The sequence below is a fragment of the Triticum aestivum genome, chromosome 3B (genome assembly GCF_018294505.1).
Source record: "Triticum aestivum cultivar Chinese Spring chromosome 3B, IWGSC CS RefSeq v2.1, whole genome shotgun sequence".
Lineage (NCBI taxonomy): Eukaryota > Viridiplantae > Streptophyta > Magnoliopsida > Poales > Poaceae > Triticum > Triticum aestivum.
Window position 1 is genome coordinate 175,383,837 of NC_057801.1, and position 17,354 is coordinate 175,401,190.

General features: G+C 44.7%; 2 protein-coding genes across 3 annotated transcripts; one reads left to right on the forward strand and one right to left on the reverse strand.

The window, feature by feature from the left end:
- The first annotated feature begins 9,868 nt into the window (after positions 1-9,868).
- LOC123069234 (developmental and secondary metabolism regulator VEL1) lies at positions 9,869-12,214 on the forward strand. 2 transcript variants are annotated; one of them, XM_044492032.1, is made up of 5 exons: positions 9,869-10,814; positions 10,907-11,029; positions 11,110-11,297; positions 11,634-11,826; positions 11,910-12,214. In XM_044492032.1, exons 1-5 carry the CDS (start codon positions 10,371-10,373, stop codon positions 12,063-12,065), a joined length of 1,104 nt encoding a protein of 367 aa, XP_044347967.1. In that variant the 5' UTR covers positions 9,869-10,370; the 3' UTR covers positions 12,066-12,214. The 2 variants fall into 2 exon arrangements, with proteins under 2 accessions (XP_044347967.1, XP_044347966.1); XM_044492031.1 differs by having other exon boundaries at positions 9,870-10,814; positions 11,631-11,826.
- Positions 12,215-12,530: 316 nt separating this feature from the next.
- LOC123069233 (sodium/calcium exchanger NCL1) lies at positions 12,531-16,758 on the reverse strand. Its single transcript, XM_044492030.1, has 7 exons — positions 16,318-16,758; positions 14,563-14,751; positions 14,208-14,389; positions 13,971-14,116; positions 13,612-13,879; positions 13,141-13,443; positions 12,531-13,048 (listed from the first exon to the last, which is right to left on the reverse strand). The coding sequence occupies exons 1-7, from the start codon at positions 16,718-16,720 to the stop codon at positions 12,800-12,802; spliced, it is 1,740 nt and encodes a 579-aa protein (XP_044347965.1). The 5' UTR covers positions 16,721-16,758; the 3' UTR covers positions 12,531-12,799.
- Between the last annotated feature and the right edge of the window lie 596 nt (positions 16,759-17,354).

A 17,354-nucleotide genomic window follows, 5' to 3' on the forward strand; every position in this document is an offset into this window, starting at 1 on the left:
GTGTGGTTTTGGTAATTGATGACATTCTCTATGGACTAATGGTTGCCTTGAGTTATATTCATAGGATTTGTCCATAGGCTTTTCTTTAAGTCCATTTGTTGGTTTCAAGGAGTTTATGTGTTGGCCAAGGTGCTTTTCAAGGAATTATCCAAAGATTGGTCATGTGAGAGTTGAGTTTATTGCAAGCATGTCTTGAAGAACAAGATTGGGTGAACATTCATGTTTACCTTCAATACATCATCCTAATGAAGTGAGTTGGAAAGATTCAAGGTTGATCAAAACTAAGTACAGAGAGTAAGTCAAGTTGATCAACACACAAAGCGTAGAAGATGTACCGAGAGGGATCAAGTGATCCCATGGCATGGTAAGCATTGTCCATTATGCTTTGTGTGCTAACCCATCGTCTATGTGAGAGTTATGTCTGGGGTTAGGTATGTTTCCATGGACTTGCATCAAGAGTATGGTCTCATACAACCCATGGAGGATGACATCAAGTGGTGATTGTCATCGAGTTTGTGCAAGTTCAATAGGAGCAACACGAAGAGTGGCTTGCCCATAATGGAGTATGGGGGAGCAATCATGCTTGAAGCTTTCTGTCCATTGTGGTGACAATGGAACTTGTGAAGATGTGTCGAAGAGTGGCTCACCCATAGTGGAGTATGGGGGAGCAATCAAGTAGTTTTCATCGAGCCAGCGCAATCAAGAAAGGTGGTCCAACTTGAGGAAGTCAAGATCGTCATCCTCTAACTCAAGTGGACTTTATGCAAGGCAAAGTTTTGCCCTTGATAGATTTTCTATTTTTACTGGTCTCATGGTGGTAGTTGGGAGACCCTGTTATAGGATCGATTATCGTACTATCAAGGAGGGCTCTTGAGTGAATAGCTTGATCGTATCGTTTGTTGAACCATTGCATCCTTAGATCATATTTCTTGGTTCTTGTTTTGTTTTTATCTTTGTGAGCCATAGAGCTTATGTTCATCTTCATGAAAAGCTCGAGCTCAGCGAAAACGGAGTTCACATGCATCTTCTATGATGTTTTCGATGTTGGGATTTTTGCCGGTTTTTCATTCACAGATGTTTCACATCTCTATACCTTTGGCATTTCTCTACTGCCTCTTCTCACTGTAACCAACAAGCTTGAGTTTTTTGTTTGTATAGTACTTGTCGTCATCTATCCAACAAGCTTGAGTTTGCTCAATTCGGAGCTCATTTGCAAAAGTTATGGCAGTTCAGGCATTATTGCTTCCTTGGGCAGTTTTTCAGCTCCCTGGCGGTAGTACCGCTCCTCTCCATGGTAGTACCGCTCATACATTACTTCCTCTATGAGCTACCGCACTCTCTTTCGCTTGTTTTCGTGCTCCTATAAATGGTCGGTAGTAGCATGGTAGTACCACCTCCGCGGTACTACCGTTAGTCCAATGCCGCTGCCACTACCGGTTATTTTTGGGCTGCTGTAGTCTTTTCTATTCTCGCGGTACTAGGGCGGTAGTAGGGCGCGGTAGTACCACTACATGCGGTACTACCGCCCTGTCACCACCTAGTACCATTGTTTCTCTGTACTACTTGGCCTTTAGCGGTAGTACCGCTCCTAGGAGCGGTAGTACCACTTGTGCACAGCCTGTGCACATAACGATTGGATTTTGGGGTTCCTATAAAAGGGGTCTTCTTCCCATTGGTTCTTAATCTTTTGAGCTTGTTTTCTTCCCCCATTGTTGACCTTCGAGCTTGCTATCTCTCAATCCATCCAATGAGTCTTTCTAGTTCTTGAGGGAAAAGAGAGAGGAGATCTAGATCTACGTTTCCACCAATCACTTTCTCCTCTATGTGAGGGGAACCCCTTGGATCTAGATCTTGGAGTTCTTCATGTTCTCTTGTTCATTCTTCCTCTCATTTTCCTCCCAAACATTATTGGTGGGATTTCAGAGAGAAAGACTTGTGCACTCCGTGCGCCCTTGGCATTGCTTTTGGTGTGTTGGTTTGAGTTCTCCACAGTGATATGTGGGAGTGAAGTTGAGACGCTTATTACTCTTGGGTGTTTGGGCACCCTAGAGCTTGTTCCTCTTGGGTGCCTTGGTGCCCTCGATGGTTGGTGTTGTCGGACCTCAATCATTGCGGTGTAAAGCTCCGAGCAAGCGTTGGGGTCTCCAATTAGGTTGTGGAGATCACTCCTAGCAATTTGACGGGTACTGGTGACCGCTCCCAAGGATTGCCAAAGTGTACGGGTTCGGTGACCGCCCCTAAGGGTCTCCATTTGTATAGGTTCGGTGATCGCCCTCAAGGGTCCCTTAGTGGAATCATGGCATCTTGCATTGCGCGAGGGCGTGAGAAGATTACGGTGGCCCTAGTGGCTTCTTGGGGAGCATTGTGCCTCCACACCGCTCCAAACGGATATTACCATCCACAAGGGGGTGAACTTCGGGATACATCATTGTCTCCGCGTGCCTCGGTTATCTCTTACCCGAGCCCTTTACTTATGCACTTTACTTTGTAATGGTCATAGTATGACTTGATATATATCTTGCTATCACTTAGTTGTTTATATTTCTTAGCATAAGTCGTTGGTGCACATAGGTGAGCTTAGTCATTCTAGGTTTTGTGCTTGACAAATTAAACGCTAGTTTTATTCCGCATTTGAGCCTAAATCGTAATTATTTTAAAGCGCCTATTTACCCCCCCCCCCTAGGCGATAGCCATGATCTTTCACTAAATTTGATGATTTGTTTATTGTACTAACGGACCTCATGAAGTTCTATTGAGTTTTGTGTGTTGAAGTTTTCAAGTTTTGCGGGGGATCATGATGGATGAAGGAATAAGGAGCAGCAAGACCCTAAGCTTGGGGATTCCCAAGGAACCCCAAGGTAATATTCAAGGAAGACACAAGCGTGTAAGCTTGGGGATCCCCCGGATGGCATCCCCTCTTTCGTCTACAATTCATCGTTATGTTACTTGGAGCTATATAGTTATTCATCACATGATATGAGTTTTTCTTGCAGTGACTTGTACCATAGCTTTTTGCTTTGTTTGCTTTTTAGTTTGCCACAATCATTGTTTGCTGGACACACCTTTTGAGACAGACGCACATTCATCATAATTTGTTAGAATACTCTATGAGCTTCACTTATATCTTTTGAGCTATGTAGTTGCTCTTGTGCTTCACTTGTATTTGTTAGAGCACGACGGTGGTTATATTTTATAGAAATGATTGCACCCTCATGATTCACTTAAATATTTTTGAGAGACTTTTAAATAGGAGGTGGTAATGTACGTGGGTTATAAGACCAGACAAAAAAGGGATAGGTATTTAAGATTGATATAATAAAAACTTTCATGTAGATCACTAAATATGAAACATATGGTTTAATTATATTGATGTCGTAATATGAAAGGGTATTGGTTCATGATCATTGGTTAGTAGAAATATTGATATTAAAGCTTGTTATTAACCACTCATTTAAGTGTCTGACATCACATGGTGGGGAAGTTTGAGCATTTTTACGTCTGATTAAAATCCTTGAGTGATGTCTAAATCAGAGGCGTGCGATGGTTAACTACTACCAACCTCCTCTCTAAGGGCATGCAAGTAGTACTTTGCTTTGAGGGCTAATAAACTTTCACAATAAGTATATGAGTTCTTTATGACTAATGTGAGTTCATGGACTGTACGCACTCTCATTTTTTTCATAATTTGCTAGCTTTTTCAGTACCATGCACTGCCCTTTCTCGCCTCGAGAGTTGGTGCAAACTTCGTCAGTGCATCCAAACCCCGTGATCGATATGATACGCTCTATCACACATAAGTCTCCTTATATCTTCCTGAAAACAGCCACCATACCTATCATCATGGCATTTTCATAGTCATTCTGAGATATATTGCCATGCAATTTCCACCGTTCCGTCTCATGAAATGTGTTTTCATCATCATATTGCTTTGCATGATCATATAGAGATGACATGATATTTGTGGCAAAGTAACAGTTCATCATTGCAATACATGGTGTGCTAGATCATTGCACATCCCGACACACTGCCAGAGGCATTCATATAGAGTCATCTTGTATTAGGTTATCGAGTTGTAAGTAAATAAAAGTATGATGACGGTGAGGAAAAAGGATAATGGAGACTAATAATTCCTCCAAAGAATGAGGATGAGGTTCTAGACTTAAAAAAGAGGCCAAAAAGATCCCAACAACAAAAATGAGAGAAAAGGGGAGAAGGGGCAATGCTACTATCCTTTACCACTCTTGTGCTTCAGAGTAGCACCAAGTTTTTCATATAGAGAGTCCCTAGAGTTATCACTTTCACATACTAGTGAATTTTTCATTATAGAACTTCGCTTGTATATTCCGACATGGGCTTCCTCAAATGCTCGAGGTCTTCATGAGCAAGCAAGTTGGATGCACACCCAGTTAGTTTCAGTTGAGCTTTCATACACTTATAGCTCTAGCACATATGTTGCATGGCAATACTTACTCCTCACATTGATATCGATTGATGGGCCTCTCCATTGCCTATTAATCTGCCGAGTTGATGCGAGACATGTTCCTTTGTGACTTCCCTTATATATCTCTACAACGGCATTCTATTCCACCCATGGTGCTATATCTATGGCTCACGCTCATGTATTGAGTGGAGTTGAAAATGCTGAAGTGTGTTAAATAGTATGATCAAATTACTTGGTTTGACACCGGGTGCTCATGCTTTATCTTAATGCAGTGAAGGCGGAGTCATGTGCATGCTTACATAATTCAATGACTAGGGATAACATTTGTTGAGCATCGTATATTTTGAAGAAGTAATGATTATGTTCGTGTATTCATGGATATTATTATGTTGATATCAATTACTTTATCATTTCTCAGTTTTTATACCGTAAAAGAGAATACGTGATAAACATGCTAGGTAGCATTCAACATCAAAAAATATGTTTTTATTATTTACCTACTCGAGGACGACTAGGAATTAAGCTGGGGGATGTTGATACGTCTCCAACATATCTATAAATTTTTTATTGTTTCGTGCTATTACATTGTCAATCTTCGATACTTTTTGTACAATTTTATATCATTTTTGGGAACTAACCTATTAACTCAATGCCCAGTGCGAGTTCCTATTTTCTGCACGTTTTTTTGTATTTTTGAAAATCAATACCAAACAAAGTCCAAACACGATGAAACTTTACTATGATTTTTTTCTAGACCATGAGGACCCTAGAAGCTTTGGGAGGAGACCAGATGATCTACGGGAGAGCCACAAGCTCACACGGCGTGCCCCCACGGGGCGCGCCACCTAAGCTTGTGGGCCCTACGTAGCTCCTTTTTACCTAATTCCACTACTATAAATTCCCATAGATCGCCAAACCAATAGAGAGCCACCTGAAATAATTTTTTTGCCGCCGCAAGCTTCTGTTTTTGAAAGTAGTCCCATCTGGAGGCCTTTTCCCAATACTCTGCCGAAGGGAGCATCGATCACAGAGGGCTTGTACATCAACCTTGCTGCCCTTTCGACGATGTGTCAGTAGTTCACGAGAGACCTACGGGTCCATAGTGATTACCTAGATGGCTTATTCTCTTTCTCCTTGCTCTTCAATACAATGTTCTCTTCAGAGATTGATTCGATGTAGTCTTGTTTTGCGGTGTGTTTGTTGGGATCTGATGAATTGTGGGTTTATGGTTTGGAATATTCATTGGAAGTAATGGAGTCTTTGCTGAATTTTGTTATGGATGATTATTATAGGTTTGTATTTCTCTTCGATCTATCCATTTGGTTTGGCCAACTAGATTGATTTATCTTCAGTGGGAGAGGTGCTTTGTAGTGAGTTCAATCTTGCGGTGTCCTCACCCAGTGACGACAGGGATAGCGAGGCACGTATTTGTATTCTTGCCTTAAGGACAACGGGGTTTAATCGTATTTTGTGGGTTTATTCTGTCTCCATTATGTCATCTTGCTTAAAGTGTTACTCTGTTTGTTATGAACTTAATACCATAGATGCATGTTGGGTAGCGGTCGATTGGTGGAGTAATAGTAGTAGATGCAGAATTGTTTCTGTCTACTTGTCACGGACGTAATGCCTATATACATGATCATTGCCATCAATATCGTCATAACTATGTGATTTTCTATCAATTGCCCAACAGTAATTTGTTTACCCACAGTATGATATTCTTCAAGAGAGAAGCCTCTGGTGAAAACTATGGCCCCCGGGTCTACTTTTATCATATTACTAAAACCAAATATACCTTGCTGCAATTTTACTTTTTTTATTTTACTTTTCAATTCATTTATCTATCATTATCAGATTTAATCCTTGCAAGTAACGAGTTCAAGGAGATTGACAACCCTCTTGCCTGCGTTGGGTGCAAGTATTTACTGTTGCTTGTGTAGGTACTGCTTACTAGGCATTTGCTTGGTTCTCCTATTGGTTTGATAACCCTAGTTCTCACTGAGGGGAATACTATCCGCTACTATATTGCTTCACCCTTCCTCTTGGGGGGAAATCCCAACGCAACTCATAAGTAGCAAGTCCGTCCATAGGTCAAGATCCCTCTGCGCCATCTAGACTTAAATGTGAACACAAGTAATTGCTTTGAGAAATATGACATACCATTTTGTTTATGGGATCCAAATGTATTCTCTATCAAACCTTAACCCTTAGTGGCGACAATTTAATACAAGATTTTACACTTTCTGAATTCAATACAAATATTTTTCGCTTCTTCTCACTGTGGTAGATTACTTAAAATTGAACCCAACTAATGCACACCTCTCCCACTACTAATTACGGATCTACACTTGCCAAGAGTAAACAAGTAACTGGAGAAAAATATACATCTATAGATCAAACAAGATGGCTTTCATAAATTTGTACATAAATGAATAATTCATCACATGATCAACATCATCGCTAAGTGTGGATACATCATGTTAACCATAATTATGAAGGGTAGCTCATATGGCTATTGTATTGATCATATAAATACATCAAGATGGAGAGATTACACATTGGATACTATCGTGAACCCGTAATCTAGGGGGTGGACCACTCACAACTCATCTTGGAATGCAAGGATCGAGATTGTGGTGATGATGACGATGACTTCCCACTTCGGCGGAGTTTTAGATCATTGTTGAAAATAAAGATCGCCTCAAAATTTTGAAGTGGCGATGGCGAAAAAATGCTCAATAATTAGGGTGAGGGTTTCGAAGAATATATAGAACATTGGGCACTGAAGCAACCCTCGCGGTGTCCAGAAGTCATAGGCTCCCATGTAAGGTGGACGCCTCCTAGGGACGCCTAGGCCCCATGGGCCCCGCCATGGGCTAGTCCTGGCTCCCTGGTCCTCTTTTGACATGAAGGTTGCAAACCTAGTCTTCTTGAAATACAAAAACCGGGAACTAACACTAGGCACTGGATTACCATGTTAGTCCAATATAAATAAATAAAAGGTATGCTCATAGTGTATAGAATTGGTACAAATGTATCATGAGTCATACAAAAAATATAGATACGTTGGATATGTATCAGTGTGCACTAGGCCTGGCATTGCCTAAGCAGTAGGAATTGTTAGTTGGTTCATGAAAAATCTAGGTAAAGCTCATTGAGATTGTGAAGTGGATACTACGGTATCCCAAAGGAACTTCTACACACTGTTAATGCTTTGGAAGCGGTGATCTTATATTGTAGGGCTATACAGATTCAAATTATGTTGTTGAAAAGGATCACATGAAGTTCACATCTAGATACTTGATGACTTATGCAAAGGGAGCAGTGTCATGACAATTAAGATTGCATAAATGTGTTTCTACATCAAGTATGAAAGTTGAGTATATAGCTGTAGTTGATGGTTGCAAAGAAGTGATGTGGTGAAGAAATTATGATAATAACTTGACATGAATCAAGAGAAGTATGTTTTGTTTTGCGACGATCCATATTCCCCTTGCTAAGAATTCAAGCTATCACTCATGAATAAGCACAATGATGTGAGATATCATTGGATTCTAGATGTTGTTAATTCCAAGTTGCTACAACTTGAGAAGATCCAGATGACCAGTATGTTACCAAATGAGAAGCTATAAGCATGTTGCAAGGTAGCGGGCATGGCGGTGTCCCCTTCATGAGTCGGAGGAGATGACCATTTGAAGCCTTTTTGGTCGCTCAAAGATGTGCAAGAGTCCACTATCCATTAGGGTTATGACCTAGGGTAATTTTGAACTTTGCACATGACCGAAGAGGATTGTTTAGCCTCCATCCAACAGCCACCAACATAAGAGTGACGAATCTGAGTTGATCCTCCATTGAATAAGAAAACAGAAAACCAAGAGAGAGCAGGAAGAAAGAGGAAGATTGATGGAAGAAGCTTACCATCAAGCAAAGGGAGCTCCTCTTCAAGGTTGTGAAGTCCAAATCCACTATCTTGTCTCCTTCAAGTTTTGATTCCACCATCTTTGGTGAGAATGTTCCAATCACTAGCTCTCGCAGCCCCAAAATCTTGTTGATGCTATCGAAGATGAAGAAATCTTGATGTATGTATCTAAAGAAGAACTTGTTGCATCCCATGCTTGATAATAGTGAAAGAATATTTGAGTGGCTTCGGCACGTGGTTTTTACACCAACTCGAGGGTCTTCCACATAAAAATCTGGTGTCTACATGTGTTGATGTTTTGCTCTTGTTCAGAGAGTTCTCCTCACCAGACGTTGTTTGAGGAGCATCTGGGGTGTTGTGAAAGTTATTTCCTCCGTATATACTATTGCACATGTTTTCTTCTGTTTTAGCGAACGATCCTTGAATTAGTACATGAAATGGTGCTAAGATTGCGTTGTTTTTTGTGTTGTTGCAGTGCAGTTTTAGACCATAAGTGCGTGCTAAGTTCCGGTATTAGTGGTGATGGTCAATAAAGTGGTGATAAGATTGGGGTTCTTTTGGAGTAGATTTCTGGGATCAACTCCGGTAAGGTCATGCACAATGCAAGGTGCTTAGAGAGCTACTTAGTAAAATAAATCAAGTTTTTCTGAAGCACTCGTGCTTATCTTTACATGAGAGGTGCCTAATTAAGCATCTATTCTTTACAAATAAGCAGTTGTGCTTAAAAAACCAGTTTATTTCTCTAAGTGTCTCTTCTAAGCACATTGCATTGCGACATGCCTAATCTATATAGTCTATATCTATATACCAATACAAACACCTGCAAGAAAATGTGTGTACCAATATAAAATACTTAAATGGACATATCCAAATAATGTCGATCATTAAACCATATCAATGCAGTTACTTGCATTGCCCAATATTGAGCGTCAAGCATGGCGAGCGGCCAATATGCTTAGCATGTACTCCCTTCGTTCTCAAATACTTGTCTTTCTAGGCATTTCAAATGGACTCAACATACGGATGTATGTAGACATATTTTAAAGTGTAGATTCACTCATTTTGCGCCGTATGTAGTCACTTGTTGAAATCTCTAGAAAGACAAGTATTTAGGAACGGAGGGAGTAATTAATATCATACCTGATATAGACGTCGGTGTTGACCACATAATTAATATCGTACATAATATCAACGGACGATTAATATCCTATTTCTAATATATATATATAAATCTAAGACAAACTTGCATAGTACGATTGTTGTGGAGAGTTAAGCGGAGCCGTCGGAGATGCTCTAAGATTGGCGGCAAGCACTTAGTTGGTGACGAAAACTGAGCCCGATGATCTCGCATGCTTATGTGGCCGCAGCCGTTCAATTTGGCCAGGCCAGCGGTTGTTGCTCCTAGTATCGTGGCCCCTTTTCTCCTGCAACCTCGGAGAAGGAGAGAGAGAGGGAGAGACATCGAGCTTGTGTGTCATGTCAAAGCGGAGCGAGGATTAGGGCGGCAAATTAGGCGAGCAAAAAGAAACAAGATACGATCCCATCATCTCGTCTCATCTCATCTCCCTCCTCGTCTCTCTCCGTGTCTAGTCTAGATCTCCCGCTCCCGAGTCCCCCGCGCCTGGCACCACTCGCCACTCGCTCGCACACTCTTCTCGGCTCCCGCGCACCTATATATACCCCGCGCATTGCGCCTCCGCCCCACACACAGCCGCAGGTTTCTTGATCCGGTAGGCTGCACGGACCGTGCTGCGCCCCCCGCGCCGCGCTAGCGCTAGTCCCCTACCCCCCCTGAGTTGCGACACCGCCCGCCACGCGCGCGTTCCCGGCCGGCCTGATCTCCCCTCGCCGGTCCTTCCGTTGCACCTCTGTTGGCTGCGCTCTCTCCCGCCCCGGCCATGGGTCCGTGACGCGATCCCATACATTTGGCGGTGTGCTAACTTCTCGCGTTCTGTGAGGCGTCGCCGGCGGGAGGAGGAACCGCGTGTTCGGTTGATTCGGCGCGACGAGATGGTGCAGGAGCCGAGCAGCAGCAGCAACCACCACCTGCAGCAGCAGCTGGCCAAGTACGGCGGCGGGAACGGCAACGGCAACGGCAACGGCGCGGCCACCGGCGTGGCGCGGGCGTCGAGGAAGAACAAGCCCAAGAAGATCCCGCAGCGCGGCCTCGGCGTGGCGCAGCTCGAGAAGCTCCGCATCGAGGAGCAGAAGAAGATGGGGGGAGGGCCGTCCGCGGCCACGCCGTCGTCGCACGCGCTCAACGGCGGCGCCCTCTGCCACCTCCCCGCGCCCACGCTGCACCATCACCCGCCGCCGCCGCCGCCGCCGCTGAGCGCCCTCTCGAGGCCGGCCGCCGCGGACCACTGCGGCTTCCCGCCGGCGCTCTGGAGCCCGGCGGATCCGGCGAAGCACCCGTACAAGAGAAACCTCTGCCCGCAACCTCCACTCCCAATGGTACGTGCCTGCCCTCTCCACGTCACCGCTCAGCGTATGCATGTCTATACACGAACGAGGTCACAAACTTGCGCAAATCTTTCGCCGACCAGGTGAGCACGGGCCTGTCCCTGACGGCGCCGTCGAGCCACCCACCGGAGCCCCCTTCAAACCAAATGTACAGCACCAGGAGGAGGAGCAGCGCGGCGGCGCCGGCGCCGACGGAGGACGAGAGGGTACGTATGTCTCACGCCGTTCCCATGATGAACTTGCCTGCCATGGATGGTTGCTAAATGTGGATTTGGGTAGAGTGTAGGAAACGGCCGGCGTGGATAGGTCCTGGCCCTTCATGTTCGAGGGGATGACCCCATTCACGACGACGAGCAAAGCCTTCCCCCCTCCTCCGTTGCCGCCGTTCGCCGTCAGGACGGCGAGCGATTCCGGGCTGGCCGATGTTACTCCTGACCTGAGCAGATACGAGTTCAGAGCGACCAATTATTTCAGGTAGATTGCGGTTTTAGCTCACCGTTTCAGTTTATCAGAGTTTAAATTCTTGCCTCCGTTTGCTCCTCGTATTCCGGGCAAGTAATTTCACTGCATTGTTGTTATTTCCAGAATTGTAGTAACTGCTCTTGTATCCAGTAGTTACTCCTATCCATCTCAATATCACTAAGATTTACAGCTTCACCCTCGTTGAATTTACTTGATAAAAATATAGTACTGTACTGTATTTACCATGAAAAAGTATTGCATTTTGGCAGAAGTTTGTTTTGATATCAACCAGGTGTTCTTGGAGTATAATCTGTCTTGTTTTTCACCTTCATCTGTACCGTGCAGCAGTGCAAGTGCGTACCCAAGTTGTTCAGACTGGACGCCAGAGTTCGGTCACTGCAAGGACACCGGCCGAAGCAGAGACGCTGGCTTGCTCACCCTGAGCTCGCGGCCTCCACAACTCATGAGGCAGCCTCATGTGGTGCCATCAATGCACATCCCGGAGTACGGCGACTTCAGTGCCAGCGCCATGCCATCCCAGGCAAGTGAAACGCCATGCCCTTCTGAACCCTGTAGAATGTGTGAGCTTGCTCTGACTGTAACTGATGAAACCTTTTTTATCAGCTCGGGAGCGTTTCCGCTTCGCCGTCATCGTCGGCCCTGCCATTCTACAACTTCCTCCCGATCGGCCCGGTCGACCGTGAGAGGGCCCCGAGCGAGCGGAAGGCCGACGTGTCGGATGGGGAAATCGACTTGGAGCTCAAGCTGTGGAAGGGCTGACCAAACCTGCAATGAACATTAGGAAGTTGTGGAGAAGGGTACGTAGAGACAGATGTGTTCAAGTAGCAACACCAGATGTATCAAGAGATGTTTTCTCTAGGACATGTTTTTCACTGCCAATAAACCTTCTGGTGATATGGTTCAATTTACTGAGCCATTTCTGGCGAAGTGAAGTAGAGCAGTGTGCATGACGGAAGCAGGGAGCTTTTATGTATGGTCCAGGCAAGCTGGTGCCAAATGTAGTAGAAACTCAACACAAAAGTGTGAGATGGGTAGATGATGCCGGCAGCGGAAAGGAGAGCATGTGCATCGTGCAAGGATGGGCATCGCTTCACAGCTAGCTTGTGGGGTCTCTCCTGTGCACATCTAGCAACTGGCACAATGCAATTTTCTCTCTCTCGCACACACACACACACATGACAACCTAGAAAATGCCACTCCATAATCTTCACACTGAGAGCAAAATCCAGATAAAACAGGTTAATCGCAAGCTTATTTCTAGCATGTAGCTCCCGGTATCCTCCGCATTATGTATAATATACCAGTACCGAAGAGAAGAGAACACACACAAACGCTACGCCCAGACGAGACCTTAAGATAGATTCATGGATACACAATGCACACCGTGGATATGAACACAATAAACACCTCGAAGTCTAGACAGATAAATTACAATGAGTCAAAAATCATGACAGCATCAAACTCAAGCGTGTGTCCAGACTAGAAGAATGGGCCTATGACCAGCCGAAGACGAAGTCGAGAACGTAGACGACGGCGAGGGTCAGAGGGTACAGCAGGTAGGCCACCAGGCAGGTCCAGAGCGGGAAGCTGGTCCGGAAGCTTGTGAAGAGTCCCATGATGACACAGACGAGCAGGATGACGAGCACCTCCGAGGAGAAGTCCCACGTCAGCTCCCTGAAGTAGATGAGCGCCAAGAACACGCCCAGGCACAGTGTGTTGTTCATGGTCACGCCGCCGTATACCTGCAAGCGAATTTGTCGTTAGGTTTACCGAAGGATGTTCTTAGTCCAGAGTAGAGAGATGGACGGTTACAAGCTAAGGAGTTTCACTGTACCTCTGAGAAAGTGAGGGAGCAAGTCCTCTGCTTCTTCCTGCTGGCGAAGATGATGGCCGAGACGGCCTCGCTGGAATTGGTTGCCAGCGGGAGGCCGATGAACGAGACAAAGAAGGACGGGATGTGTGTGGCGTTAGAGAAGTTGTGGACAGCATCAACAAGCGGGTCTGCAAATGCGGCACAAATGGTAGCGCCGAGAAGCAGGTACCCCACGGCCTTGGCAATGCACCAGCCAGGGTTCTCGACGCTCTCCACTGCCTCGTCAGATCTGTCGACCAACTGGTCATGATCCTCCCTAGTTCTCTGCAGAATTCAGGCAACTCGGTAAGTGCCTATCTCTTTCGTGTCCAAGTTACACTACTATCTAAACTTGTTTTATGTGTTTCCCTAGTGTAAGTTATTATAATTCTTATCTGAAGAGGTGTGCTCTGTCTATTTCTATTTACAGGGATCGGAAGTAAATAAACTTACAGCATGGTAGTCGTTGACAAACTTATTAGAGTAGGCACCACTAGCCTCCACTTTTTGCTTCGCCTCATGAAGCCATATTTTCATTCCCGCGACAAACTCATCCTCCTCCACAGTGTCATTGCCTGAAGTATCAAAGTCGTCCATGATCTTATCGACAGCATCATTCTTGTCAAAGTCAATCTCCTCAAAGTTGATCCCGATAATAAGCGCATGTAGCTCTGCTCGTGACAGGTTACGGCTGTCATCATTGTCAATCTTGTGGAACAACCTGCAGGTGAGCATAGACAAGGTTTCATATCATGCTCATGAATGCTGTGTTATTTGAATATCGGACTAATAATATACTTGAAGAACCTCACTTTCTTATGACGTTTTCATTAGGTGAGCCGTCATCGTTAAGTAGCCGGCCCAGTGCTTGCTTTTGGGCATGCTGTAGGATCCCAGAGATCACATGCTTGTGCTTTGCATATGCGAGCTTCCTCTTCTGAACCCAAGGCTGGAAAACCTGATGCAAAGAGTAGAATTAACTGTCAAAATTTAATCCAATCTTTTCATCATTTGCAGCCTCCTACAAATGAAACTGTCTAAATATTTACCTGATACAGGCAGTAGCCGAGTACAAGTGAGAATGAAGCGATTAGGGCCAGTAAGATGGCTAGGCGCTCCCCATGGTGAGTCTTCAACATTTTCGGGAACTGAGCAATGACAAAGGGAATAACAGATATGGCCATGATTCGTGCTGCGTAGCTAGTTTGCACATCAGTTGTAATGCCAGAGCCTGCAACAGGGTGCGATCATATCAAACACTGTTAAATAATTCAATAACTGAGCTGTTGTATTCTTTTCGAGATAAAACTGACAGCATCGTACTGCATAATTTACAACACAACCAAGTATCAGAAATCTTCAGACTGCAGTAACAACATACATACATACAGAGTGGCAACTTACCAGTCAAGCTGAAGCCCTTAGTGTCAGTTGAATCAATAGCAACACCATTTTCCCCAACATCACACTTGCCAACAACAACACAAGTTCCCCAAAGCAGGGTGAGAAGAAAGACGGTCGAACCAGCAAGCAGCCCCATTCCGATGAGGACCTGACTTTGTGCAGTCTCTTTAGTCCCAGAGAGACCAGATACTGTTAACATAACAGAACAAACAGATCAGAATTATGTGTGAACGCGTGCATCAAGCGCAGTCTGCATAGAAATTAAATAGCTTCATGATTCTAGCATATGGACCATCATAACTCCGTTGTGAGCAGAGCATCAGAGACAACAAAAGATGTTTCTGTCACATAAAAATGTTCATACCACCTAAAATCCAAGTAAGAATGTGCAAAAAAGTACTTACAAATGTTTATACCACCTAAAACCCAAGTAAGAATGTGCAAACAAGTACTGTAGCAAGCTAGTCTTTGAAGTGATCACAGGAGAAGTACACCATTTATTAAGAGATACCAAATATTGACGATGTTGAATTTAGAAGTGATCAATTATACTAGTTATGCATATCTCACTGAGAATAATGTAGAAAATTGGCAGCCGTGTTATGTTATAAAGCATGTTGCGTGCTTGTACACTATTAAAATTTGCATTCCTGTCTTTGTACTAGCCTTTACTAATGTATGTAACAACTTATTATTCTTATTTTTGAGTAATTTCTACAGAGATAACTTATTTCAATAGGGAACCTTGCATTTGATCTTTGGAGAAATAAGGTCCTTTCTGATACATGCAAGTAATCAATGTGTTATTGTCGGTAACCATATGATGTAGTACTACCGTTCCACAATATCACAAAACAATTAACTGTAAGATGCCAACTGATTAACTGACCGACTAATAGAACACCTTCCCAATACACTAGTGATGATACCTACCCATCACCAAGACACCGACAATTGATCAGCGAACTATGGCGCTTTTTCCCACAATATTTCAAAAGCTATTCTCAAAGAATCACTGTTGTTACCATACAAAAATACCGATCAAAGGCAAGAAAACCCCACGAAATTAGAGAGAAAAGCAGCTCGAAGCCATCACCAATCCATTATGTGTGCGGCGGACAAAGAAAGGTAAATTATGCAAAGAAGATAACAAGAAAAGATTTTAGAACAGAAAGTGGGGAAAGTCAAGGCCAGTGAGCACAAGTATACTGGTGAAACTTAAATAAAAGTTAATGAACCGACAGATCCCAGAGAAAGCAGGGCATAATTTGCAAACTCTGTTTGTCCGTGGGCGTGGGTGGTTGGTTGGGGCTTAAGATTTGGTTATAAATTACCAATATAAAGGTCTCCAAATAGTCTACTTTTGGGTTGAGCCATGCATGTGCCAACGAAGCTGATGAGATCAGCAAGAGAAACCGGGCTACTGCACAAGCCCAAGGTCCGCCAATGGGGGTCATACAGCAGCTTATTATGCTCTGATCCAATCAGATCAAACCAGAGGGCTCAGATCTGAAACAGATCAAGAACCGAAAAGAGCCAACATAAACGGGAGGATTTGCTTTTTACTCTTCTATTTGTTGTCAACAAGCATTTACTCTTTGGTACGATACTACTTTTGTTTCTAAAGAGTAGCTCGGGAGTTGCTTCAAGCGCAAATCATTCTCTCCTTCAGAGAGAACCGAACTAGTAGCTTTTTTGGGCCTTGAACGGGGTGTCTTAGGTAGAATTTAAGCAAGGAAGCAAGGGCGAGCATACCGAGCACGAGGAGCGCGTCGGGGAGGGCGCCGAGTATGGGGAGGAGGAGGCCGCCGACGAGGCCGGGCCCCATGATCTCCAGCAGCAGCTCACTGCCGGCTGACAGGAACGTGGCCGCCTTGAACATGAGGAAGCCGTAGGTGAGCACCAGGAACATGTTCCCGAACACGGTGGTGGTGCACGGGAGGAAGCCGTACGTCTGCTCGCACTCCTCGGCGGCGGCGGTGGCCGGCGAGGAGGAGTTGAGGCGGAGCACGGCCGAGGACAGCGGGGACGCGAGGACGGAGGAGGACGGGGTGGCCGGCATGCCGTCGGAGATGAGGCGGCCATAGGCGGCGACGGCGAGGAGGGAGACGAGGAAGGGGACGAGCGGGAAGGCGCGGCGCTGCCGGCGAATCGCCATTGCGACGGAGGTGGGGGCGGGGGGCGGGGGCGTCGCGCGGTGGTGCTGGGGAGTGCGGGTGGGTGCGCGTAGCCTTATATGGTGCGATCCGAGAGATATTTCAAAATTTTAATTTATTTTTTGCTTTTAGGAAGTTTCTATTCCTTTTTTTTCTTCTTCCTTTTGGGATCCATGTGGCGGGAATAGAAGAGGCTGCTCGGGCCGGGAAGAGGCGGACCATTCAAAGAATCCAACCATGATGATATGGCAAGTTAAACAAGCTAAAAGTAAATATTCCTTGATTATACGGTGTTTTTGGAGCTGTAAATATTCTTTCCTTCGCCGTTGAGCTATTGTTACTTACCTTTGTACGCTCGACTCACAAAATTGCAACCTAGCTGGTTTTGAAACACCAAAATTATGAACACAATCATGTCTTTTTTTAGAACACGCTCCTAACCATCTAACCATAAGTTGGTTCACTAAACACAATCATGTCAAAAATAATAATGATTCATGAACACAAGAGCAAATTGCATAGATGCTCTAGACACCCTACGCCCAGACTCCATCTCCTGGATTTGGACCCCCAGCGGAGACTATGTGAGCTCCGCCTACTCAGCTCAGTTCATCGGATTCCCTGGCAAATTCGAGA